The sequence below is a fragment of the Polistes dominula genome, unplaced genomic scaffold (genome assembly GCF_049000335.1).
Source record: "Polistes dominula isolate Pdom_NZ unplaced genomic scaffold, Pdom_raw_medaka contig_20, whole genome shotgun sequence".
NCBI classification, from domain to species: Eukaryota; Metazoa; Arthropoda; class Insecta; order Hymenoptera; family Vespidae; genus Polistes; species Polistes dominula.
The window spans coordinates 5,766,816-5,793,625 of NW_028301147.1; the positions used below are offsets into that span (position 1 = coordinate 5,766,816).

General features: G+C 33.7%; 1 protein-coding gene across 1 annotated transcript in view; it reads right to left on the minus strand.

Moving 5' to 3' along the window:
* The window catches only part of Gfrl (Glial cell line-derived neurotrophic family receptor-like), a 238,459-nt gene extending 213,864 nt beyond the window's left edge, over window positions 1-24,595 (minus strand). The window contains exon 1 of the mRNA XM_089177345.1: window positions 22,969-24,595. Within this exon, the coding sequence (XP_089033471.1) occupies window positions 22,969-23,326 (358 nt within the window). The 5' untranslated portion in view covers window positions 23,327-24,595. The remainder of the gene's footprint in view (window positions 1-22,968) is intronic.
* Between the last annotated feature and the right edge of the window lie 2,215 nt (window positions 24,596-26,810).

Here is a 26,810-nt window from a genome sequence, read left to right on the forward strand (position 1 = left end):
TTTCCACGACAAATGAAAAACAAGACACAATTTATTGTTAGTTACTTTTCACGACAAAAATATTATCATAAACATTATTCCTCTGATCAGTAACTTAAACGTATTTGATGTTTCATTCACGTTTCCACGTAGACATTCATAAATATGTCCAGTAGGGGGGAGAGTCCATATGAAAGAACTTAAAATTCCTTACTCGATGGAGCTTCAGGCAACACTGGCTGTCTTGGATAAAATTTTAAAGTACAGAATCGATGTTACCCGTTAAATTTACCGATTGAATCGAATTTTCTCAGAGGTTTCTTTTTCTTACTTCTTACATATATTACAATCTTTTTATATCTATGAAAGAATATCTAATGTTAATAAATAGAGTGTAATATAAATAATGTGTCAACTAGTTAAAGTCGATATAAAAAGAACATTTTTTTTCTTCTCCTTTTAATCTTTCATTATTATATCGTTTATCAACTAATCGGATTATATGTTTCCTTTAAGATTTTATAAAGCGAGCACAAATTATTAAGGAAAATTATCTCTTATTAAGGAAACAATGTTAAAAGGAGAATGGTAAAAGGAAGAAAGAAGATTTAACGAAAAGAGGATAAACAGAGAAGTGCGAAGAACAAGGAGTCTCTGAGTTGAAGGTTAAAGCTTAGCGGAGAAACTAATGTAAGATGAGTAACACCGCGAAGTCTACTAAAATCCTGTTCCCGTCTAAGAGAGAATGACGACTTGGGAAGAGTACCGAAACCAAAAGGGTTGACCTGCTTGCAGAACGACTTAAGTTGTAAGTTTCCTACCTTCCCTATTTTCTTTCTCCTTCTCATCCCTTCTCTCTCTCTCTCTCTCTCTCTCTCTCTCTCTCTCTTTCACACACACACTCTAAATTCTATTTCTCTCTATTCGAAGATATAGTTGTTTTCGTTGCTGAGAGTTTAACTTATGTTAAAGTATAGAACAAATGAAGAGCATCGTTGCATAAGGAACTAGAGAAATCAGACGACCGAGTGCATTAACATTGCATCCTGCCGCACTAATCTGACTGTTATCTTCCGGACTTTAGACGAGAACCAAGCTTCAAACCAGTCCAGATCTATTTTAACCTTACTTTTCTCTCTCTCTCTCTCTCTCTCTCTCTCTCTCTCTCTCTCCCTCTATCTCTGTCTACTTTGTTTCTAGTATATGTAACTATTCCTACATTTTCTTACGATCGACGTGTGTTTGTTGAATTACTTCCCTCTTCCTGCTTGACGGTAAAGTGCATGAAATATGCAGTGGTTGTGCAGTACCGACCTCCAGCCGCTAATTAGCGGTAAAACAACGCTGCAAGAAGAACACTTACCTCTTCTCTCTCTCTCTTTCTGTTTCTCTTACTCTCTTTCTCTTTCTCTCTCTCTCTCTTGCCTATTTCGTAGCATACAACTTCTGTACTATCCCAAATGGTGAGCACAATAATATAGACATATTATACCTCCTAAAACTTTATGAAATAAAAATATTATAAATATTGCTATTCAACCATATTCTCCTTCTTATTTTTATCCATCCGTAATAAATAATTTAGTAAATATATATATATATATATATATTCTATACGTGATTTTTTTATTTTATTCCATACAACAATACCGGTATATTCTACAAGTAACAATAAGAAATATCCTTTATTAAAAAAGTTATAACGAAGATACGAAATAACAAGGAATAGCTTTTATTTTATTTTCCAGATATCATGCTACTGGAGTCTTCTTTGTGAATATTAACCTTAAAAGATTTATATACCAAACAAAAATAAATACTCTCAAGGAGTTAATAGAAAATACTTTGTACTGTATTCACTGAAATGAAAAATTCGGAATCTAATCAATCGAATTTATTATATATATATATATATATGCCAATTCTATATTAATAACAAGAATGAGTTACACTTGAATAATATAGGAAAATATAAATACTTATTTTTTGTACTATTTCAAATGAAAATCAAAGCATTATTACTTCGTATGTTGGTTATAACTTAGGAAATAAAAAATCACTTATAAACTATATCACATATTTTTTTTTTATATTTGTTCATAAAATATTCTAGCATATTTATAAGGGACAAAAGTGGGGAGACCTCTGTGTACATATATTTCATCTTTTAAAAATAAGGAAAGACTTATAAAAAATAAATGACTATAGAAGAACATCGAAGGAAATCTGTAGACAGATTGAATCGTCCGTAAGATTTAATAGACAAATCAGTGGCGACATTACGGTAGCAGGCGGTCGTAACGCAGAAACACGAAAAGAGAGAGTCATCTTTCTTTTCGAGAAAATGGAGAGAAAAAAGCGATAGAAAGAAAAAGAAAGAAAGAAGGAAAGAAAGAAACGTTCACGAATACGTCCACGTTGAAGTCTTACGTACCTTTGCTCCAGGGTCGTTTCTCTTTCGCGTAGATCTAGAGAACCCGAACTGTTACTTCTGCTGCAAGGATCGTAACGTGACCAACTCCAGACGTGGATGGCCTTTGCCAAACAGTCGCTCGTAACTCGCAAAGAGATAAAGGACATCTTTTATTCCTCGTCCTCGACTGTTCTCTTGACTCTTCTACCATTGGACCATCTTATTCCATTCCTTCTACTTACCTAGCCCACCCTTTTTCTTCCTTTTTCTTGCTCATTCGTTCATTCGTTCATTCGTTCATTCGTTCGTTCGTTCGTACATTCGTTTCTTACATCCTCGTTTGTACATTCCTAACATGTCGTTGTACGTCGGCATTGAGAAAATGCATTTGAAAGGGCCTTTAGTAAGAAATGATAGATGCTATACACTCGTGTTACCATTCTTATCAAACCATGCGTAACTTTTCATTACTTTTTTTCCCCTTTTCATCCTTCACTTACCTTTCTCATTCCCTATATGTCCCTTTCTCTTTCTAAATATTCATCCAACGTTTTATTTCTTATCCCTATGGCACTTTTCTTCGTTGTAATTGTAAATTCAGAAAGAAAATCCTCAGGGATAGCAATACCTTTTCTATAACATATTCAAGTGGTAAGAGCAACTACGAAAAGCTGTAAACGTTGATGCGAACTGAATGTTGAAAGGAAGATAAAGAAACGATGCGTACGTGTACAAGAAAGAAAGAGTGAGAGAGAAAGAGAGAGAGAGAGTAACTCTATAAACCGACTTTTTATTAGCTCTTTTTTGCTAATATATTTTTTACCGTAAACTCGAACGTACCAGACCAAGCACTATTTACGAAGACTTCAGGCGATCATCTCGCTCACACATGCGAGGTTCTCATCGGGTGCTTTTCTTTGACCTCCACCCCATTTACCACCTTGCCATCACATGGTTCTGGTCGCACAGTTTTCGCGACACATAGAAAAGTACACTTTCCCAATACAATTTGTAATATGTACTTACACCGTTTATACATAATGAATTATCTAAATATTTCCATTTTAATCATTTTAAGGATATCCTAGTATATTTTATTTAAATTTTTACAAAAATTCTTTATACCAATCAAATTTATAAAAATAAATAATTAAATTGTGCAATAATATATATATATATATATATATTTATGTATTATGCTCTATTTTTTGTAAGTTTATGAAAAAAGTACTTCGAATACAAAGGGATAATGTGTGAATGTTTGTGGTTAATTTTTATTAATGATTTAGAATCATCTTTTTCGTATCATTTCATTAAAAAAAAAAAAGTATAATTGTAAATCAACATCTTTAGTTCTCTATTCTTGAAACATCTGTGTTGCTTTCTGTGAACCATCCTATAGAGTTATACACAATTTGTACTCTACGATCGATTTAATATCTCACTCAATATGGCAGAAAAATTTTATCAAATCCGCCTTGATCCTTTACTTTTATTATTATTTTTATCCTGGTCAATCCTTAACAAATAATTTATACAGATACAATTTTATATTTTATTTTTATGTAATTTTTGCATGATATTGCTATTATGCGTGGTATTCCTTTGTGCCAAAATATATAGGAAGAGAGGAATGAATCAAAAAAAAAAAAAAACGAAAGAAAAAAACAAAGAAGAAAAACAAGGAAAAATGGAACAAAATTCCTTTGATCATTTCCTACGCCAGTAAAGGCGTGCATACGAATTTTCTAGGAACGTAGAAAGAAACGAGAACATTTTCTCTCCTCTTCGCCACCTGTGTCTCACTTTCTCTGTCTTTCTATCTATCCACTTATCTATCTTTATTTTTTATCTTTTTCTTTTCTCCCCATTCATGAAATATGCTAGGAAAAAAATCATGAAAAAAGTACTACGTTATTCGAATATATCAACCATTTCTAAGAAACGATATGTATCTTTCTTTTACGTGCGTATATAAAAACATACAAATACATATATAGGTATATATGTATATACGTATTTACGTATACCGTGTGTTCATTTGAATACTTTCAATGTAAATATCGTAAGAATAACGCATTTTGAAGAAAGAAAAATCCTAAATATAAAAATCTCATACGATTTCAATGAAAATATACAAATATTTCATGTAATGTTTATTTATTGAATATTTTTTAGATTATTTAAAAGTCAACTTTCTTCTTTCAAATAAATAATTTTTGTATTTCTTCATAGATTCTTATATTACAAGAAGAGAAGATTTCTTTTTACATCAGACATTATATAAAAAAATCTATCGTTTCTTATCAATAAAAATACATTTAACCTTTAAATAACCTTAAGAATATCCTACGAGCAAAAATATAAATAGGACACTTGTCTATTCCTCTTGATAAAGCCGTGCAACAGCTGTGTTAATATATTTCTTAAAAATGCATTTTTTTCAAGATATTTACAACGACAATGTTTAAATAACACAGGGTAAGTGCATATTGGACAAATTTACATGAACGTACATATGCATAAATATATAAGTAAAAATTACTGTCTACCTTCGTTTCTTATTTAACATCATTTTCTAGTCCCAGATTAGCTCGTGGGTTGAGTATCAAATGAAAACAAGAGGATAAGAGTTTGGTAGTTTCAATAAAAAGAGAGAAAAGTAGCTGGATTCCCTAGTTTCTTTTTCTATCCATTGTTCTCTGTTGTTTCGTTCGAAAATGCTATTCTACCAGAGATCTTTTCCTTCCTCTTATCCTTTCCTTTTTTCTCTCAAAGAACCACCTCTAGAAGGATATTTCAACCTTCCACGTTGTCTTCGGCTATTTAGACGGAAAAGAAAATATAAAAACTGTTAAAGCGTTAAACCGCTGCCATCAAGAGGACGTTTAATGAAAACTGAGGGCTCCGATATTTACTAGATGGTTGAATAAATTTAATAAAGAAATAATGAAAAAGAATGATAACTCGATATCCTAAGCACACATAAACATATATGAGAATGTGTTCTTTTTCAAAAAAAAAAAAAAATAACTCCTATAAATATTTATTAACGTTTTGAGTGCCAAATGTATTTCGTAATAAATTCAATGAAGGAGTCAATCCCAGATATGTTCAAAATGTTTTTTAAATATCATAACAAATTTTAATTATTTTGCTTTAGCAATTAGTAAAATATTGTGTATATATATATATATATATTAAAAAACATTTTTAAAAATGCGTTTTCATTATTGTACTTAACATACAGTTAGTCAAAGAAATAATATTCGTAACTCTACTATTAATATGAAACAATTTATATATTTACTAGTAATGCAATGTTTCACAATTCTTTTTCCCAGAAATATATTTCAAAATTATTAGACTTTTTTAATAGGTAAAAGTTTTTTATTTTTAAAAAGTGTACCTTTAAATAAATGATAAGAAAATTGATCTTACCAGTATATGTCCAATCATTTCAAAGGTATTAAAAAATGCAAATATTATATATCCTATTATATCAGCTATGAATAGTCTTACGAAACAAATTTTATCATTTATAATAACGCCTAAATTTCTCTAAAAATAAAATAATCTTTTACAATACAATTTATATCAATTTAAAGGTATAATTTTCTAAATTGAGTTTTCTGTATAAAAATGTATGCACTTTGCATTATAAATAAATATGAATTATTTACAATTGACAGTAGAGGCAAATACGAATACTTATTTAACACACTGTATACGTCAGAAAAATATTAAGATCGTCTTATTTGAATAATCCAAACCGTTTTCTAATATAAAAAAAAACCCAGTACCTACTCAAAATCTTAAAAAGAGATTAAATTAACAATACCCGATTGATACTTGAAATATGAATAATATGAGTGTCACAATTCTTTACATTGTCTACATTCTCACCTAGGTATTTAAATTCGACGGTTAGAAACGATTTTAATTCGACAAATGTATTTCTTTGTCTTTGATGTGGTTAGACAAAGCGTTAGAAAAAAAGAGAGTAAAAATAAGAGAGAGAGAGAGAGAGAGAGAGAGAAAAGAATTTAAATACACAATCCTCATATGAATATTTATTTATCAAATGATTTTTTTGTTAATTCAAATTTATTTTCTATTTTAATACTATTATATAGATTCCAAAACTCGTTGTTTTTAATATCTTGTTAAATTTTTCAGTCACGTAGATAGTAGAATCATGGTTAATTTTGGAGAAAGTAAGGCTAGTAAATGCATTCTATACGTACCTACCTATCTCTACATCGGGGTTGAAAATTTATTGGACGTATTGGACTCGACGCATTTTACCACTTCTCTTTCTATCTGAACGATCTGCCCTCCGCCGCCCCTTTTTACCCCGTTTTCAGTCTCTGTTTGATTACAAGAGTGCGTCGTCACGCAACGTTTATCGGCTGAGTTTTCGATGTTAAAAACTCGAAAGAACGAGCGTGTGCTTTATAATTATCGTTCGTTCAGGATTAATCGGTCCGATGATTAAAAAAAAAAAAAAAATAAAAAATCAAACAAAAATTGAATGAACGAACTAGGGGGAACCTTTTGAAAATGGGTTGCGGTAATTAATATGCTTGCACTTAAAAATCGCGTTGAAAGACTAACTCGGTGAGCAAAACGACGAACGTAGTCGAATGTAAAAAAATACAAAATGGCGAAAATCCGACCACGAAAATGTTTTCTCGAGCATTGCGAACATTTTAATTGGCTATTACGTATATATGAATAGATTCATATAGGGTGAATCAAAAACAATGAAACGTTTCGGAAGCTAATAAATTTTCCTCGAATTTTTTTTACTTCTCGTTATTTGTTTTTTCCCTTTATTTTTCTTAACATCAATTAACGTTAATACAAAGTACCCAACGTGAAATTTATATTTATGTATTCATGATTATTATCATTCTTTAAATGAAGATCTTTAACAATTTTTTATTTTAATAAATCATTTCATCCAAATATTTGTAAATTTTTATATTTTAAATTATTCATATATTAAACCGAATAGCTTATAAATTCTTACGTTTTACTTATAATAAATCAGCATATACGTTCAAAAAAATACATGTTAATAAGTTTGCATATATCTATAAACAAATCCAACTTTTCCAAGTATGCAAATAACTATACAAGATACCTTTAATAAAAAGTGAACGATAAAAAAAGAATGATAAAATTGCAGAATGCCATAAAATATAAGTATATAATATTACAATATATACAACATAATATAGTATTATCAATGCAAATAACACTGTATACATATAGATATGTGAATGCGAAATAAATCCTCATCGGTCGTATTAATCATGAGATAACATACGTGAGATCACATTCATTGTCAAACATTAAATTAATACCTAGATTACACGCATTGTTTTATTAATATTAAATTTTCATGGAGATTACTCGAACGCATACTAAAATAACGTCTTACAATAAATTTGTATTTTACCCAACAATTACGAGTTTTCAATTATTCGAATAATTAGAAACAATAAGAATAAATAAAAGTAAACGAAAAAAACAAAACATATACATATATGTATATTATTCTCTTTGTCTCATTTCGTAAAAAAACATTCGTAATAACGTGAGCATCTTCTTGTGCTATCGAAATCTGATACTGTAAAAAGAAATATTGTTCTAATCATTTATGACACCCTCGACGATACGATTCCGTTTAGAGCATCTCGTCTCGTCCGTGTTTGTATGGCACGATATTCATATTTGAGAAGTGAAACTCTCGTTGTCCTTCCACGTTGTAAGAAAGAAAAAGAAAAGTATATATACATATATAGAGAAAGAGAAAAAGGGAGAGAGGGAAAGTAGCACGAGCTGCTCCATCGAAAGCATTTATGAAATTGCTCGACGGTATTGATTCTCACGAAATCGTTGGAACGGCCACCTCCGTTCTACCCTTACTACTACTCTCCTTCACCCGTTTCAACTTATTCCTTTTCTTCCTGTTTTTTCCCTTTTCCCTTCCTCGTTCTTTTCTTTTCTTCTTCTTTACTTTTTTCTTCTTCTTTTTTCTACTTTTTTTATTCCTTTTTTTTTTTCTTTCTTTCCTCTCATTTTTTTGCTCCCTCTGCGCACTCCGTCTTTTGGCTCACGTGCGATTCATTTCCCTGGGCGGCAGCACGGCTAAAATTGTAAACGAAACGACGGAATCTCGTGACCTCACTTTCGTACAGGAACATCGATCGTGGCGAGTCGAGCACGACCGTCCCTTTCGACGATTCTCGTTCATAGGAAGTACCAAAGAGTACTTTACTTGCTTCCGTGAAAATTCTCTCCCCCGCCTCCCTCTATATTACGCGTTTTTTTCTCTCTCTCAAAATATCAATATATTTCGATGAAAAAATCTTAGTTACGTAAGTTCGTTTAAAATGTTACATTATCTTATTTTTCTCACGTTTTCAACACACTTTAGTTGAAAGTATTATTTTTCTTTTTAAATCTTTTTAATTCCTTGAAATAATTGGGGGTAGGGGGTGGGCAAGGGAAAAATAAAAGTGAAACGGGCGAAAGCATCGAGTCTAATTTTCCGAGCGACTCACAGTGCTAAAGGAAAAGAATAAAAAATTGCTACGATTATAACGCTCGGACTCAACAGGCACGAATCTCGAAAGCTCGCTCACTCAAGTGGAAGCTGCGGAAACGTTTTTCCACTTGAGCAACGTACAATGCTCGAAACATACGTATGCATATACATATATATCCTTATACAAAGGATACATATATTTAATTTATTAATAAAATATTTAAATTCAAGAACATAATTCGTTCATTGTTAAAAAGAAGAGAAAGTATCTTTTAGACATAGACTATTTTCAATAATTTCAATAAAACTTAATAAAATTTATTTCTAAAATCCTATATAATTTAATATAAAATTATTGGAAGATTCTGATAATAAATATCAACAATTTTACATTAGACATTCGTGAAAATAAATAATGTATTAATTAACAATTTTGAGAATCTATCATAAGATTATTTCAAGATCGTACTACAGTAATACTAGTTGTAACATGAAATTAAAACAAAATGCATTCATAAAATTACGTAAAAAAAAAAACATAAATTGACTTGAAAAAAAGATTTAAAAATTTGTATTCACTAGATTCGACTTTTGAAATTGAAAAATTATGTACGAAATATTTTGTATTCATATTATTGTATTGAACGAAACATACTGTCTACGTATTTTAATAAGTATGTACGTGTATTTATGAAGAAAGGAAAGGAACGAAGCATCACACCGTGCTTCGTAACGAACGAACGAACGTAATCCTCTTCTTTGCGGATCTGAATCGAGCGTTGGATACAGATTAGGAAAATAACCGAAGGTCCAACGATACATATTGACCATAAAGCCGTGCTCGTAGATCGGGTCAAGATAAATTACTGCTGGATAGAGAAACGCAAGCCGATATATGTCAGTATCGAAGTTAGCATCGTTGGTCTTTTGCGATTATGCGATCGACATACCATTTATTTCAATACATATGACACCGTGTATCTTCTATACGATTCCTCGCTTTTAAACTCGAGTCTACGGATTTCCATTAAAATACACTATACCTATGTACCTAGGTATAACTCATACACCTTCACGTATTACACGTTCCTACAGTGGAAATAACTCTCTCTCTCTCTCTATTGTTCTATCTTCTAAATGACGATGTAAAAAAGAATAACGATCACGTGTGTTCGACTAAAAATACGAATAACAAAAAATACAATAACTACACACACATATCGTATATATAACGAACGTTATAAGAAATAACTATGTATCTAAAACAAGGTATGTCAAAAGTCACTTTATCAAACTTTAAATGAACAAAAAATATTTTTTTTGTTTTAAACAAATATTTGTAGTATATATATATACATCGATACCGTGACCCTATATATTTTTTAATAACACTGTAAATGAAAAAAATTCATAACTTGAAACGAAAAAGACTACATCGTAATTCTATTAATAATCCTATATTTATTTTTGATTTTTATTTTTCCGTAAAGTGACTTTTGAAACACTTTTTTTTATGTATGTTCTATCGAATGATATAAAATGTTAATATTTTTCTATTTATTATATACCTATATAATACCTACTATATTAACGTTAAACGTGTTTTTAATGTCGTCGTGTAACGAAATGATGCAAACGATAAAATATATCTAAATATTTTACTTGGAAAAGTTTATTTGATAAAAAATAAGGCAGCAAGTAGCAGTACATATGAGATCGATGATCCATTCACGTTGTTGACGGATGGCCGACGTCGAGTAACGTAAGATAACAGACCGGCACGATCGCATTCGTTATCGTTCACGGCGTGTACACTTCGTCGAGCCAATTAATACTGCGAATTAACGTTGATTAATGAGATCGAGCAAGCCTGTACCGTTGATGACGGCGTTGATGACGCTACCATTCCTCTTCTCTTTTCCCGTGATAACAAACCAACAAAATAAACCACTATTTGACGAGCAAATGCACGTTGATCGCATCGACAAGCTACTTTGGCTTAACTTTCAGTACCGACTTTGTTTACGCTCATTGTATCCTTTTCAAGCTCAGTACTAATCCGTCGACATGAGCCGCTAATAATGAGACCCACGTTGTGCCAACAACTAACAGCCTAATACCGACGAATTAACGGAATATTCAACATCTTTATAATTCTCGCGATATACTTTTAACCTTGATCAGACCCTCGAACATGTCACGTGTCTCGTCAATTATTCACAGTTAGTTCACAGCAAATTATAAATTCATCGATATATAGAAATTTCTTTTTTTCTCTTTATAAAAGCTTCGATTTTTATACATATTTTATTGACTACTCTGTTACATTACATGTAATTCATATTCCCCCAAATTTTCTGCTTTGTCATTAGTATTAGTCGACTTAGGATTTCAAGAGTATCGCTATTGATCTAGCTCTCCTATTATTAGCCTCCAAAGCCATTGTGGACCTACATACAGTTTGATATACGTTTATGGATACTGACTACGTTACCGTCAAGTTCTCTCTCATAGGTGATAGCGAAATTATTTACAAAGTAACACTTTGAAATATTCAAACGGATGTCAAATGGACAAATACATACAAAAAGGATTTGCGTTATCTGACGGTAAAGCATAACTGTTTCGATCCTCGACTATACCGACGAGTAAAGAAAATTGAATGCGTTGCAACTGTGCTATGTATCTATACATGTGATGTATATACATGCTCTCGTGAGAAAACTCTATTACAAAAATATCAAATTATCCAAAACACGAAACGTTTTCCAACGATTTTCAAAGTTAACTACTGTAGTAACCTAGACGGAAAATTCGCTGTTTTTTTTTTTTTTTTTTTTTTAATTAATTACAATTATCCAATTTCACTATGATTAAGTATTTATATTCTTGTCTGTATGTATGTTGTACGTGTGGGTGGTTATTTGCGTTTTAATGTTTCAATTTATTCTCACGTATCAGACTCATTATACGTAAGTACTTAACAGAGTATCTCTTTAGAAACTATCTCAAGCTTCGTAATGGCTTCTCTTTCTCTTTTTCTTACTTCCTACTACAACAGTAACTTCGATGATCGAACTTTGTTAAACTTCTCTTGAAAGTGCACAAAAGTGATCACACGAAGCGATCCTAGTTCGAATCCTCTTTTCATCGAGATTTCGCATCAATATTGTATGAAGAACTACTACTAGAACAAAGTCGAGGTACGTTAAACTCGTATGCAAAAATGACAATATACCTTCTAAGATGGAATAGTAAATTTTTAAATGAATGATATTTTTTAAATGTTCATAATAAACCCTTCAGTATCCACGTTATTCGGTTCACCTTCTTTACTCTTGCCATGAGAGAAAATCTCACGGCTTCTGTGCATGCGCATCAGTTTTTTTTTTTTTCATAAAAACCGTAATGCATTTTAATTTCTAATAACAATAAAATAATTTTATAACTTATAATTAATGAATGTAAATCTAGTAAATAAATTAACTTTTAGAATATAACAAAAATTAACTAAGTTTTAAAATATTAAAATATGTCAAAAATTAAAATATCTATAAGCGCATTTTTTTTAACTAAATTACAACCGATACAAATATTTTACACTAAGTAGATTTGCGTGTTTATGTAAACAAACATGGCCGCAATCGTCTGGCGGAATCATCCGAATGATGCCGAATACAGACGAACAGCGAAATTTTCCATCCATTGATACTCTTGTCATGAGAAAAAATCTCATGACCTCCGAAAAAAATTTTTTTTAAATTGATAATGAAAATAAGTAATTTTTTATTGTACAGTTGAAAATAATATAAAAATTGCGGAAGGTTAAAAAAATTTCAAGTGGCCTTAACATTTGAATTTAAATAAATAATTGAAATTGAAACCGAGCATGAGTAAAAATCTCATAGCGTGGGTACTTAAGGGTTAATAAGAAGTAATATTTAGTTATATACAAATAAAAAAAATATATATATATATGATATAGGTGTATAAAAAGTTTTGCAATTTTCATGACTCATAGAACGTCATAGATAGTAATCGAATTAATCGAAACTCATAAAAGAATAATAAATTGCAATTGTTTGCGGATCAAATTCATTGTTCTGTATGTAATTGCAACATTTTCCACATAACGAGACAGCTCGATCCGATTCTATATTCTCGACATCGATACGAATAAGCGCGAACTGCACGAGCTTATATGCAGGGGATTTAAATTTGATCGCGTGTCGTCGAGAAACGATTCCATTAAAGTGCTCGATGGCAGTTCACCGAGTAATGCCATCGAATTAGCGTCGCATTAACGAACATGAGAAAGGGAGAGAAAGAGAAAGAGAAATAAAGAGAGAGAGAGAGAGAGTGAGTGAGTGAGTGAGTATGACTACAAGCAAACGTACATGTTCATTTACGCATTCACATAGAAGTTATTAAACACGTTAGCTAAATGAAATTTTAAAGGCTCTTCGAGTTTTTCGTTCTTGTGGATTCCTCGAAGATGCAACGTGCTAATTAAAGCAAAAGTCGCAGAGGATAACTCGAGCGCGATTCGGTCATCGATCGACTTTCAAGTACCATACCAAGTATACAGGATGTTCCAGAATTTAATGGAATAGTTCAGTTCAAGAAAGTGATAAACTTAGTTTTAATGTATACTATCTAAACATTGTGTACTTAAGTTATTTACAATTCTTCAATAACTTGAATAAACACAAATAAACGATTCTTTAATCAAAGAATTACCGACATTTAAATATATTAATTATATAACTACTTATATGAAATATTCTATATATCAAGAACATTGAGAAATGAACTACCCAGTATGAGGAAAAAAAAAGAAAATAATTTCGCATTGAGGTGTATAAAAATATATCGAATAAAATATGTTTGAAAGTATAGATTGCAAGGCATGTTGTTGGAGATATCGAGTAGAGAGTTTCGATTCAAAAGTCGACTTGTATCGAAATAACTGACATTTCTTGTGGAAAGGCAAGCCCTTAAGCTTTTCCTCGCGTGCTAACATTAACGGGCCACCTTGTGGCGTGTAAACTCGCCGTTTTCCCTTTCCTCCTTTAGCTCTACCTCCTCCTCATCATCGTTGTCGTTGTCGTTCTCGTTGTCGTTGTCGTTGTCGTTGTAAAAGGACGACGATGGTGGCCTCAGAACGGCAGTAAACGGTTGACTACGTTGAACCAACGATTGGTTAAGCGAAAAGCCTACGTAGCGACGTAGGAAACATGTAGTTGTGATGGTAACATTTGAATATGAGAGTGAGAGAGAGGGTTAACTTAGGCAGCCTTCGAAGAACGCAAGACCGAACACGAAAATCGAGCAGCCAAGCAGAGAACGAAGGAAAGTAATGAACGATTAGATCTTTGCCAAGAGAGTCCAAGAGTTTAAAGGGTAGGCCCTTTTTCGCGATAAGGCCTGCGAACGCGCTCGTTCACGGAGCTTTCGTGTCGAACAACCCCTACACCGACTCGATTCTTACCCTTCTCCTTTCTTTCTCACTTTTTCTTCCCTTTCATCCTGCTGCCGTTGCACCTTCATTGCAGCGAATAAAAATATGCGACTTTTGTCAAGATCTTCGATCGAAATCACCCTCTTTTTCCTTTTCCTTTCTCTTTAAGCTCTCTCTCTCTCTTTCTTACACTCCTTTCATTCTTTCCTTTTCGTTCACCTCGCTACGACGTAACACCGTTCAACACCTTACCTTTCTTTTACCTTTAAGTCGCCATTCGTATTTCTTTCCTCAAAAAATCTCACCTAGTATTTATCGAATTCTTGAAAAATTTTCTAAAAAGGAGTTACTTCGATCTTTGCAAAGATATTATTAGTGCATAGCATGAGTTTGCTCGTATATTATATAAGTATACGAGAGTATAAAATATATAGGATACATATCGCTATGAGACCTTGTCGTTTCTATCTACTTTAGTTATATGCACGATGTTTCTATTTAAATAAAAATTTTTATTTATTTAGATCATCATATTGACATAAAATTTAATGGTAAATAAAAAATGATATAGATTGATAACGTGGGCAAGGATTTCACAAGCTCGCTTAAAGTATACGATAAATTATTATCCAATGTATTATAAGTAACGGACATTATGAAATTCTATCCAATCAAATGTTCGAACAAATTGAATAAATTTAATAGCATTATTTATCTCCGTAGCGCACCAATTAACTCAAATTAATAGATAATGTGAATGAGAAAAATATAAGAAGAATATCCATATACATTTAATAAACAGTATTAACTAAATTAAATTAAAGGTAGCATCGAAATTGTGATATTCGCATCGATGATTTCAACTCAACAATCGTATATTAATGAATCGGCTACACTATAAAGTATTTAAAGTATTACCTTGGCTTACCTAAATTATATTTCGTGGAATCGTAACGAGCGGCTACGAATGTGTAGATACCTATATATACGTAGGTGAAATAGCTCGCGGGTTCTACTATCGAACAAATCGTTAAGATCGCAAGAGGAGAAGAACTTTAAAAATATTTCATCGGACGAACGCTTGAAAATTTATAGGTTTAAATCGTTCCTACTCAGACTATTTCATGATTTATTATTCACGAACACTCGAAACGTTTACCGATTTTACTCTACCAGAAAAAGAGAGAGAGAAACTTTACGAAGCTCGAGTAGTTTTTAGCGTCGACCGTCTGGGATTCGCGATTAAGTCCTTGTCCAGTCTCTTTTTTCTCTCTTCCTTCTTCATCCCTCTTTTTCTCTTGTTTCAAGTCCTCAAGAATCCTTGATTTATCGTTCAAAATATGAAAAGTCGGGATATATTGTAACCTTTTAAGGATTAGTATGCTATGGTCACGCATTTCGCGCGCGATAGATCGCGTTTGATTACCCAGCAGTAGTAGGTAGTAACAGCAGCAGCAGCAACAGCAGCAACAACAACAGTAGTAGCAGCAGGCAGACAGGCACTCGCACAGATTGCAACGATGCGAATGCATCGAGAATGCTTAATCGCATATCCACCGTTTCATGTACGTTTACTTGCCAATCTTCCGACCGCTCTACCGGATGTGCTTGTGTCTTTGCAAGTGAATGCAAACGATGTTCACGCGTCGACGAATGCGCAGCGCAAACATAACTCAACGCTACGGTATACGGATTTACGTGATCACCAGATAGCAGTCCAGAAAATGATCGCTTTACGCTGTACTATGTCCGAGGAATTCGATGCTTTTCCCATGGAAAATCTCTCTCCATCTCTCTCTCTCTCTCTCTCTCTCTCTCTCTCTCTCTCTATCACTCTATCCCTCTCTCTCTTTTATTTGAAAATACTCGTGTAATTTATTTACGCGAATTTTACTCGTAAGCCCTAACGAATCTCTTTGTGTGGTTGTTCGTATCGGCGCTAAAAATGCGCTTTAACCCACATACACGTTTTTATAAAATACTACAAAAATTCAATATTCCCAACGGCTATACTTTTATCCGAAAATTTGTACAGACGTTTAAAAAACGAAAATGTCGTTTCATTCAAGCGACGTTACGAATAGCCAACGTTGTTCCCCCGACTTTCTAAATGTTGAAACATTTTCGCGTGCGTGCTTTCAAGATTCTTTCGTTTTGGTACGGGGCAAAACTTTATGTCGTGTTCCTACCGACGAAAAAGTCCAAATCAAAGTAGACTCTTTTATTTCCTTTATTTCTCTTTTCCTCCCTCCTTCTCTCTCTCTCTCTCTCTCTCTCTCTCTCTCTCTTTCCTATAGTTTCTGATTACTTTATACGTCATCGATTAAAACTTTTCATCATTATCTTTTTATTTGAACGTCATACACGTTCCCCTCTGTGACTCGAAATAACTTATAACGACCGAGCATGCAACATCGACTATTTTCTTTTTCTTTCCTACACTTATTTACTGCTACATTATTAGCAACATTATGAATAAATGGGATATTCAGAGAGCAAACGAATATTTGTTAATAAGTAAGCCGCATTATTTTTTGTGTTAAATAATATTTTTTATCCTTTTAAACAATAAGCCGAGTAAACATTACCAATAACATTTTCTACGATCTGTGTTTACACCTATCACACTTTTAATTTCTTTCTCTTTCTAAGTAATACTCTTCATAATTTTACCGTGAGTTCGTTAACCTGAACTTCAAAGAAGAAACTTTTGTCTCTGGAGTTTTGTCAATATTGGTTTCCCGAGCGTTATTTACCCTTTTCTTCGTGATACACGCGTCACCTCTCTGTATTACACTGCATCGTTGCTTTGTAATAAGGATTTGACGCTCGTTGGAAACATCGAGGTGATTTCGTTGAATTTCAAGGGATCAGATGTGGGTTTGAGTGACGGTGTATCGATATATTACTGATACAAAATCATCGAAAATTTTCTAACGACAGAATGTTATAACCAAATTGTTTAAAAATATATATTGCTATAGAAAATGCAAAAATGCACATTACAAATCTAAACTCGGTACCTTAGAAAATGTAAAATATCAAAAAATAAAAAAAATCGTCTGATGAAAAAATGATTTTAAAAAAATACGAAAAAAAAACTATTTATAACCTGACTAAATAATCATTCCCATTCTTACCATCAATTTAAAAATGCGTTTTATTAAAACTATATTTCTCTTTTTCAACCTATGAATTTCCATCTAAGTCTTACATACATAATATATCTCCAGAAAAGCTTTATGAACCACGTCAACCTTTTATAACTTACATGATTGTAAGTTATTTGATAATAAAGGAAAGATTAACGAGTGAGTGGTACGCGAGAGCCAGTGTTCGATTAATATCTGACATATATTACTTACTGAATTAATATCAAAATATCATTTGGTAGTAGTAAAAGACAATGTTTGGAATTTATTCTAAGGAAATCCTTCGAATTTCTTTAGAACATCTAGATAAACGGATGAACGTAACTTTTATCGTAGGAGAAGCTTCCTTGTAGTGTTTTCACAGATAAAATTCGATTTTTACGTAAACGTGTATCGACATTCTCTGATTTTTGACTCGACAATATATGCCAGAAGTCTCGAGGCATCGCGAGAGGAAACACAGCTAGAGGATGTATGTATGCATAAAAAAGAAATAGAAAGAGAAAAAGTGTGTGTGTGTGTGTGTGTGAGAGAGAGAAAGATAAAAAGAACATAGTGATGATAGTGTTGTAGTAGTAGTAATAGTAGTAGTAGGTAGCAGGCAAGGAAAGGTAAAGTAAACATTTTTCGTCGAGTGAAAAAGTTCTTATGAGAGCGCATGCTCTCTACGAACACACGCTTAGAAGGAAAAAGGGCTTAAATAACGGAAAAACCGAGTCGAGAAACTCTCTCTCTCTCTCTCTCTCTCTCTCTTTCTCTTTCTTTCTCTCTCTCTCTTTCTATTTCACTCGCTCATCGTAGAAGAAATTCCAGCCAGTAGACTTGTTTATGAGCATGGACGATGACGCCGTACGAGTTGATTCTGTGCGAACACGTGAGACCCGCTTTCCGTAATGATTAACGAGCATGTTATTAATCTCTCGGCACTGTTGAGAATATTTAACAAATTAAATGCCACCTAAACGTCGTCTAGATATTGTTAATTAAAGAAAGATGAAAAAGTAACGGTAGTTATATCTATCGTGAAAAGAAGAAATTATATTGAATACGAATTAAAATGGATTTTAATGAAAAATTTTGTTTAAAAGGGACAAATTAAAGGGGCAAATTAAAGGGACGATTTGAATTACGAATAAAAAGGACGATATTTGATGGTGTAATAAATGCTACTTTATCTTACGGCATTTTTACTAATTATTAATATATATATATATATATATATATATATATATATATATATATATATATATATATATATATATATATATATATATTAATAATTAATTTTATATTATTTGATATATATATATATCAAAAAGCAATTACACGTTTTAATTAAAAGAGGACAAATATGAATATTTTCAAATTTGATCTGAAAAATTATCATGAAACAGCACTAGGAAAAAATAAAAAAAAAAAGAATAAGGAGAAATCAAATCGATGTCACCAAAAAGTGAGTTTCGAATTAATTGATAATTTCTCTATCTCTCTCATTCTCTTTCTGTTAACTATTACAAAAAGGAAAGCGGAAAATGTAACACGGATAACTATATATAGAAGACCAATTAATTAGATATTTTAACGAGAAATTGCGCAAAGTCTAATAATTTCTTTGTCGAAGATATATATACAAGTAGCAATGATAGTTTTGAAAAAGGCAACACAACTTGAGTGGCATTTAAAAATAAAGAAATGAAACCGGGTCAAGTAGGAAGGATAAATCGAAAGACGGGCTCGAAATCTCGTTCGTGACACGAATTTTCTTCGTTATACTCATTAATATCGGCGCAGCACCAAAAAAGAACTTTTTTCTCATATAATTCGTCGAAATTGCAATAATAAGAGTACAATAATATTCGAGACGTACAGGTAAGGTGATATTAATAATAAAAATTATATCATTCTATGCAATAATTACAATATAATCGTTTAAGAATAAAATTTAATATTCAAATTATTTTCGAATAATCGTATATGCAGTATAGAATATTTCTGCATTCGACAAAAAAAATAAATGAACTTTAGAACGAAATGAAATGTTTTTGTATAACTGGAGAAGTGTACGTAATTATTTACTTACGTGCCAAAGTTATATGCTTTTCTTCAGTAGGATAAGAGAGAGAGACGATAAATCTCGAGACGTCGAGCAAGGAGTGTAAATTCTAACGGTGGGCTAACGGTATGCCGTAGCTTCAGTAATTTCTGCATACAGGACTACGCGCTAATAGCCGTAATGCCGGTGTACCATCGGAATCATTATGCTACCTCCCCCCATTAGCATTATAATGATTAATAGCGCGCTAAGAGATGCGACAAGCGTTTCTTGTTTACGCATAGCTGAGGTAAGGAGTACGACACGAAGACTCGGGTGAACGCTTACTATACTAGAAAGACCAAGACCGTTCTTCGAAGACGACGATTAATCGCCGTCGTCGTCGTCGTCGTCGTCGTCGTCTTCGTCGTCGTCGTCTTCGTCGTCGTCGTCTTCGTCGTCGTCGTCTTCGTCGTCGTCGTCGTCGTCGTCTTCGTCTTCGTAGACTAACGAGTCTTCGCACCGACCCATTTTGAAGGAACACGTCTCCAGCCGGCAAAAAAAAAAGTATAAGAAAAAAAAAAAGAAAAAAGGGTAGGAAGCGAGAAGGTGTGCGATGTGATGCTTGTGTATGGGTGAAATTGAGCTAGGCATAATACAGACGCGAAAAATCCCGCAGGCACGTGACGCAACGTTATTGCCCGTTCAAAAATTCCGGGATTGCCGAGCGAACGAGCCAGAATACCAACTTGAAGGCACTTTGAATTTGTTCGAAAGCAACCTCGTTACGGGACGGCTCGCAAAGTAGGTCGCATGAAAATAGTGGGGACGTTTGAAAGCGCCTCACCGTACGATTTAACGTCAATAGGCCACTTTTTTATCCCTTTCCTCCTTGCTTATTCTGTCACTCATTTTTCTTTTACTCCTTTATCTCTCCTTCTTCTCTATGTTTATTTCTCTCTCTCTCTCTCTTTCTCTCTTTCTCTCTCTCTCTCTCTCTCTTTCTCTTTCTCTTTCTCTCTCTCTCTTTCTCTTTCTCTTTCTCTCTCTCTCTCTTTCTCTTTCTCTCTCTCTCTTTCTCTTTCTCTTTCTCTTTCTCTTTCTCTCTTGCTCTATCGTTCGTTATATCCTAGTAGTTTTCTTTTTATATCCCTCTCGTACGTACTCTCGTAGTATTAATTTATCTGCTTCTTCTTTCTCTCCCTCTCCCCACTCTCTATCTGTCTGTCTTTATTTCTCTCTCTTTCTCGTCCGCGTGTACTTATTTTCATTCCACCACCGCCACGAGTCGTCTTCCGACGTTTAAAATACACGAAGACATGCCACCAAGCGTGGAGCGCATCTTTGTGACCCTTCAGTGCACACAGAGAAATACAAGCATATAAACACACGAACAGACACAGACAAATAGCCTTCTAACGTCTCCTCATCCACCTCCACTTCGTGCTTACTTTTATTCTTTGACGGTGTTTTCTTTTAAATGCTCGGACGCCTTCATCTCCTTCTGCATTTTCGCATCCGTGACAAAAAAAAAAGAAAAAGATAAAAGTAAAAAAAGGAAAATGGAAGTAGAGAAAAAACGAATCTAAAGATTATTTCTCCCGACTCTATATCCATATACTTAAACGGGTTTTTTTTCTTAGAAGATAAAAAAAAAATATCGCTGATCAAGTTTAAGGGAAAAAATCAAAAATACACGGATTTCATGATTAACGAGTTTCAAAGAACGTAATATTACTTACAAAATATTTGTTATATTATTTAAAACGTTAGGAAAAGTGCGAATACATATTTATTTTACAAGATATTTTTAAAGATCTATAATTTTTCTTCGTTACCCTTGTACTCATTCTATAAAAAGGAATTTAGGTTTCATGATCTATACACAATCCTACGACTTTCATCAATCGATATCCGTATACCCGATCTCATCGTTAACGAGGATCATTTATAATTATTATGAACTATTGCAATGCTCCGTTATAAATGGTAACATGATTCTATGATCTTTCGAATAGGATGAGAGTACAAGGGAAGAGAGAAAGAGAAAGAGAGAGAGAGCTCTCTATCCAAGCATTTATCGCGCTAACGATGTAACATCCTACACGGAGAGCCGAAGGTTGATCGGTTTTCATTACTTACGCCCCACTTCGAGGGTAGCGTCGCGTGGTTGAGCCAATATACTATAGTTGATATAGGGTGAAACATTTAAGATTGATCAACCAAATATCTATCATTAAATATATTTCATATAAAATGAAACAAATGAAAAATATGAGATAAACATTGTCATACTAGATAAACAAAAATTGTTTTATCAGCATATAACAATTTTGCAGTAGTTTACAAAGAATGTCTGTAAAAAAATCTATAAAAGATGTTCGGGTGGTTTGTTTTACATGTCTCACCCTTTATACGCCTCTATATATGTATAAGAACGACTTGTCACAAGGGACAGAGAGAAGGAGATACAGAGAAAGACAAAGAAAAAATAGAAAGAGAAAAAGAGAGAAAAGAGATAAAGAGTTCTATCGTAGTATATAAATGACGTCCTTTGCCGAAACTTCTTGAACGCTATATACAACAACATATAACCTTCGATCGGGTGTAACCTCGAACGAAGTTCACGACTGACACCAGTAGTACCTACAAGCCGTTCTATTATAATTCCGTCGGTTCTACTATCACTTTACAACTTTCAACCACCTTTTTAACTCACATCACTAAAAGAATTCTTTTATCGATCGTTAGTGAAATATATAGATTTACTCGGGCTCTATATAAAATTAATATAGAATCTTAATGATATTAATGCATGATAATGGAAGGACTAACTTGTAAGACGAGCCGACGGTCGAAGCTATCACGTGATTGGCGGGAAATTAGAAAATATGATATAACCTACGATGTATAGGTATATATTATTGTAAAATATAAAAGTTGAACTTTTCAAAAATGATATAAAAAATAGACATGTTTACGTTGATCGTTATAGTATAACGAAACAACTTTTTTTCATACGCCCATTCACTTGGCATATAATGATTGATAAGTATAAATGTATTTGTTTTTTACGTTATAAAATTAGATTTAGTAGTTGCGTCACTTGATTGCTAAAATTAACTCTGACGATATAATTTTATGCATGACAGTCGATCGAAACTTGGTTTATTTTGTTCGCTCTATGCTTCATTCTCTATATGGTAAAAACAGATACTTTATAATGAAAAAAATAATTAAAATAATAATGTATCATAGAGCTATCATATTTCTATATAATTCTTATAAAATTTTAGTGGTTATATTTACTAATTAGAGCGGGAGTTTAACATTAGCGATTAGTGTTAAAAAAAAAAATGAAATAAAACATACCACTTCTGCCGGTCGGTATAGGTGCGGCTGTGGATCTTCCTGTAGGTTCGGGTATTGGGAAGACGCAGCATTCTCTTTCAGGAAATTCGCTAGCACGAGCGAAACGAGTAGCACAAGAAAATAGCACGAGAATCGCAACGACGAGAAATTTGCCGATTGGCGCGAAACGTGGCAGGTGCATAGGAACGACATGTGACATGACTCGTCCTCTCGTCCTTCCTCTTGGAAGGTAATCCTTGCCTCCTCCTCCTCCTCCTCTTCCTCTTTCACAACCTTCTCTACTTCCACCCTCAGCACCAGCACCAGCACCAACACCACCTCCTTCTCCTTTCCTACCAACTTCTTTATCGAGCTTCATCCGTAAACTTCTTTCGATTATTTTCAACCTCTCCCGAATAATTTTGAGATCTTGATCCTTTCTTCGAATTTCGAAAGTCTTCTCTCGAGAAGGATGTCTGCGACGGCGGTGGCGGCGACGGCGACAGCGACAAAAACGATCTGTCCTTCGTCGCTCAATCCTCGCAACGTCGGCCGTCCCATCTTGCGATAGGTTCTCCTTCACTTGTCACGATATATCGCCTATGTCCAAAGGACAATCTAGGCAAGTATCGACATTCTTCGTAACTAACTCGACAATAAGACTTCTTTTCCCTCCCATCGGTTGATTCACCGGCACACCGATGCTTACAAATATCGTACGATCATAATCGAATGATCGATTTTTTCAATTATTTTCCAATATACGTATATGTATTTATTATATATATATTATTATACACCACCGTGAGTTGAAAGAAAAATAAGAAGAAAATAAAAACAGAACAAAACGTTCATTCCCACCTCGCGTGAGGTGGGATCTCTGCAATAGAGTCGAAATAATAATCACGAGCGATCGCGTGTGCGCGCGCGCGCGCTCGCGCACGATTAAAATCCGCGCGAACTTTGCCGCACTGATTCTGATGCACCCGACGCTGAAATATCAATGAATATAATATGTATGTATATATTTAGCTATATATCACGTACGTTTATTCGCTATTACGAATAAAAATATGTTTTAAACACTATCCGTATTTGACAACAAGATAAACGAAAATCTATAAATAGTAAGTAATTTTCTATAAATATACATATATACGTATATACAGGTATATATACTGTAAATAGATAACTTTACTCGATGACACAGGATTTCGATAAAACTTCCGAAATAACCGAAAAGAATGCACTATATACTGGTGCGCGTTGATGCGCGCGCGCGCGCGTGTGCACCGGCGAACGCTAATCGCAAACTGACAGCAGCAGCAGAACACGAAACGGAACGAAACGGAACGGCGCGTTTATCCACGCGCGGAAACGTTCAACGAATGCGCGCGCGATCGCCTTGGGTTAGGTGAGCATAAAAGAGTGAGAGAGAGAGAAAGTAAGAATTTTCGCGTGTTTGTGCGTGTGTTAGTTGATATACGAGAAAGAGAGAGAGAGATAAAAATAGAGAGGAAAAGAGCGTCGTCGCGACGTCCCGACGCCCAATGACGACGGCTCTGCCGAGCATACGAACGAGAACCGTTGTGCGAGACCCCCCTCCACCCTTCCTTCACCTTCAACCACCACCTCCACCTGCCGGCGTCGGCACACGATGGCTCCTGCGCGCGATACCTGCGGCGTCGCGCGCGCACAACCCCTGCTTCTTTCAACCTCTCCCCTCTTCTTCACCATCCCCTGCGCAACCGAAAGGCAAAGGGAAAGAGAAAGAGAGAGAAAGGGACAAATGTATGTATGCATGTATGTATATATACGTCCGTGTAGTTAGGAAAAAGAGAGAGAGAGATACGTATATATGAATCTGTGATAACAGAGGGAGAAAGAGAAAGAGACATACGTAACCGTAATAAGAGAAAATGAGAAAGATAGAAAGAGAGAAAGAGAGAAAGAGAGCAATACGAACGTAGACGAATGAATCCGAGTCATTCCGAAAGAGAGAACCAACGTACCAACCCCCGGCCAGCAGCCGGCCACACAGCCAGGAAGAAAGAACTGACCTCCTTTCGAGACCCCTTTTATCGAGGTCGCTTACGCGGAAGTCGCACACTCGCCTCTTCACCTCTCCGACCAGTAACCCTTCTTCTTTCGACCAATGTGCCCTTCTGAGTAGCGTGCTTTCAAACTTGGATCACCGTTCGAACTTTCCTACTCGAAAAGGTCGGAGATCGAGAGTTCACCTATAGCCGATTGAAGGTCGACTTTAAGAATAACCTTTCTGAAGATCATCTTTTGAGTACTATCTTCCATTTAATCTTACAATTTTATTTATCCAACAGTCTATACAAAAAAATAAACATCGGTATTTAACAAAAGGAATGTACACGTTTGCATAAATTGAATTATTCATTTTTTAATAGAATTTTATGGGAATAGTAATATTAATAAAAGAACTTTTTAACATCTTGAAAAAGAAATTAAAAATTTTATCAAAAAGAAATCTTTACATACGAATACTTTTATGTAATTATATATTTGGTATAATATGTTAATGTTATATCTCATACATTAACAAAGATTTTGTCGCGAAAGTGAGGGATTAGAAAGGATTGCAGAAATAGTTGAACCTGAGACCTTAGGGCAACTGAAGTTAAAGGAACGTGTTCTATATATGTGTTTATCTGCAATTAGACAGCCTGTCTCTTCTTATATTTATAATAATAATAATAATATGAGTAGTAGAATAAAACTTAACAGAATTAAGGATATATATTATATCTGTATCGTTAATAAAATCCTTAATAAGTTGTTAATTAAATATAATATCACATAATACAATTTCATTGTATATTAATCACGTTCGGAAATTTTTATGAAATTCATTTAACTTCACCGAACCTATAACAATTTTACGAGATGCAATAAGTATTATAATTAATTATAAAATATTTTGTGTTGTCTGATATTATTAAATATATATATATTTAATAATATCAAATTTTATTCGATAATGGAAGACAAATAATTACAAGAACGAAAAAGAACTTTAGCGTAAACAATAACGTCGATTCGCCCGATTTCCATTGCTCTCAATTTCATCGACTCGGGACGTAATCCGCAAGGACTACGTCAGTTCGGTCGAAAGTGATTAAAAAGGGGGGAAAAAGAGAAAGACAAAAAAGATCGATAGTACCTTTGACCGAGACGAGGACACGGATGCTAGTAGTACGAGCCAACCACTACTCGGACTAACCCCGACCGTGCCAGTAAAACGAGCTACTCGTGAATCAGTCGTTTCTATACTCACCAACATATGTATGTACACACAGAGAAGCTGTTCGGACATACAATATATCCGTATATACGCGAATAGACTTTGTGAAAGAAATCTTAAAGGTCAGAAAGCTCCAGTCACGCAACTCGATCCTATAAAAAGGATTTAGTTGATTTTGCGATTTATGAACTCCCTCCTCCTCCCCCTTTCCTTCCTCAACTTTCAATCCCTCCTTTGTCTACCCTTCCATTTGAATTACGTTAAACTAGACGACATTCCATAGAATATGATATGCACGATTAATATCGAAATTGTATACAACAATTACATGCACAAGTATATAAATATATACTAAAATCGATTCTTCCGAAACACAATATCAATGCACTTTTACATGACCACATATTGCATCCAATTAGCTAAACAATCGACCTCGTTCAATCGTATTCTCGGTATATTGTTATAACTCGATTCTCAATTACTTATAAAGAAAATATGAGACTTGTTTACTTGTAATAGGTAAGGAGAAATTGTACATCGAATCAAATTTTACGTAGTATCAAAATAATTATTACAATAGTAAATTAAA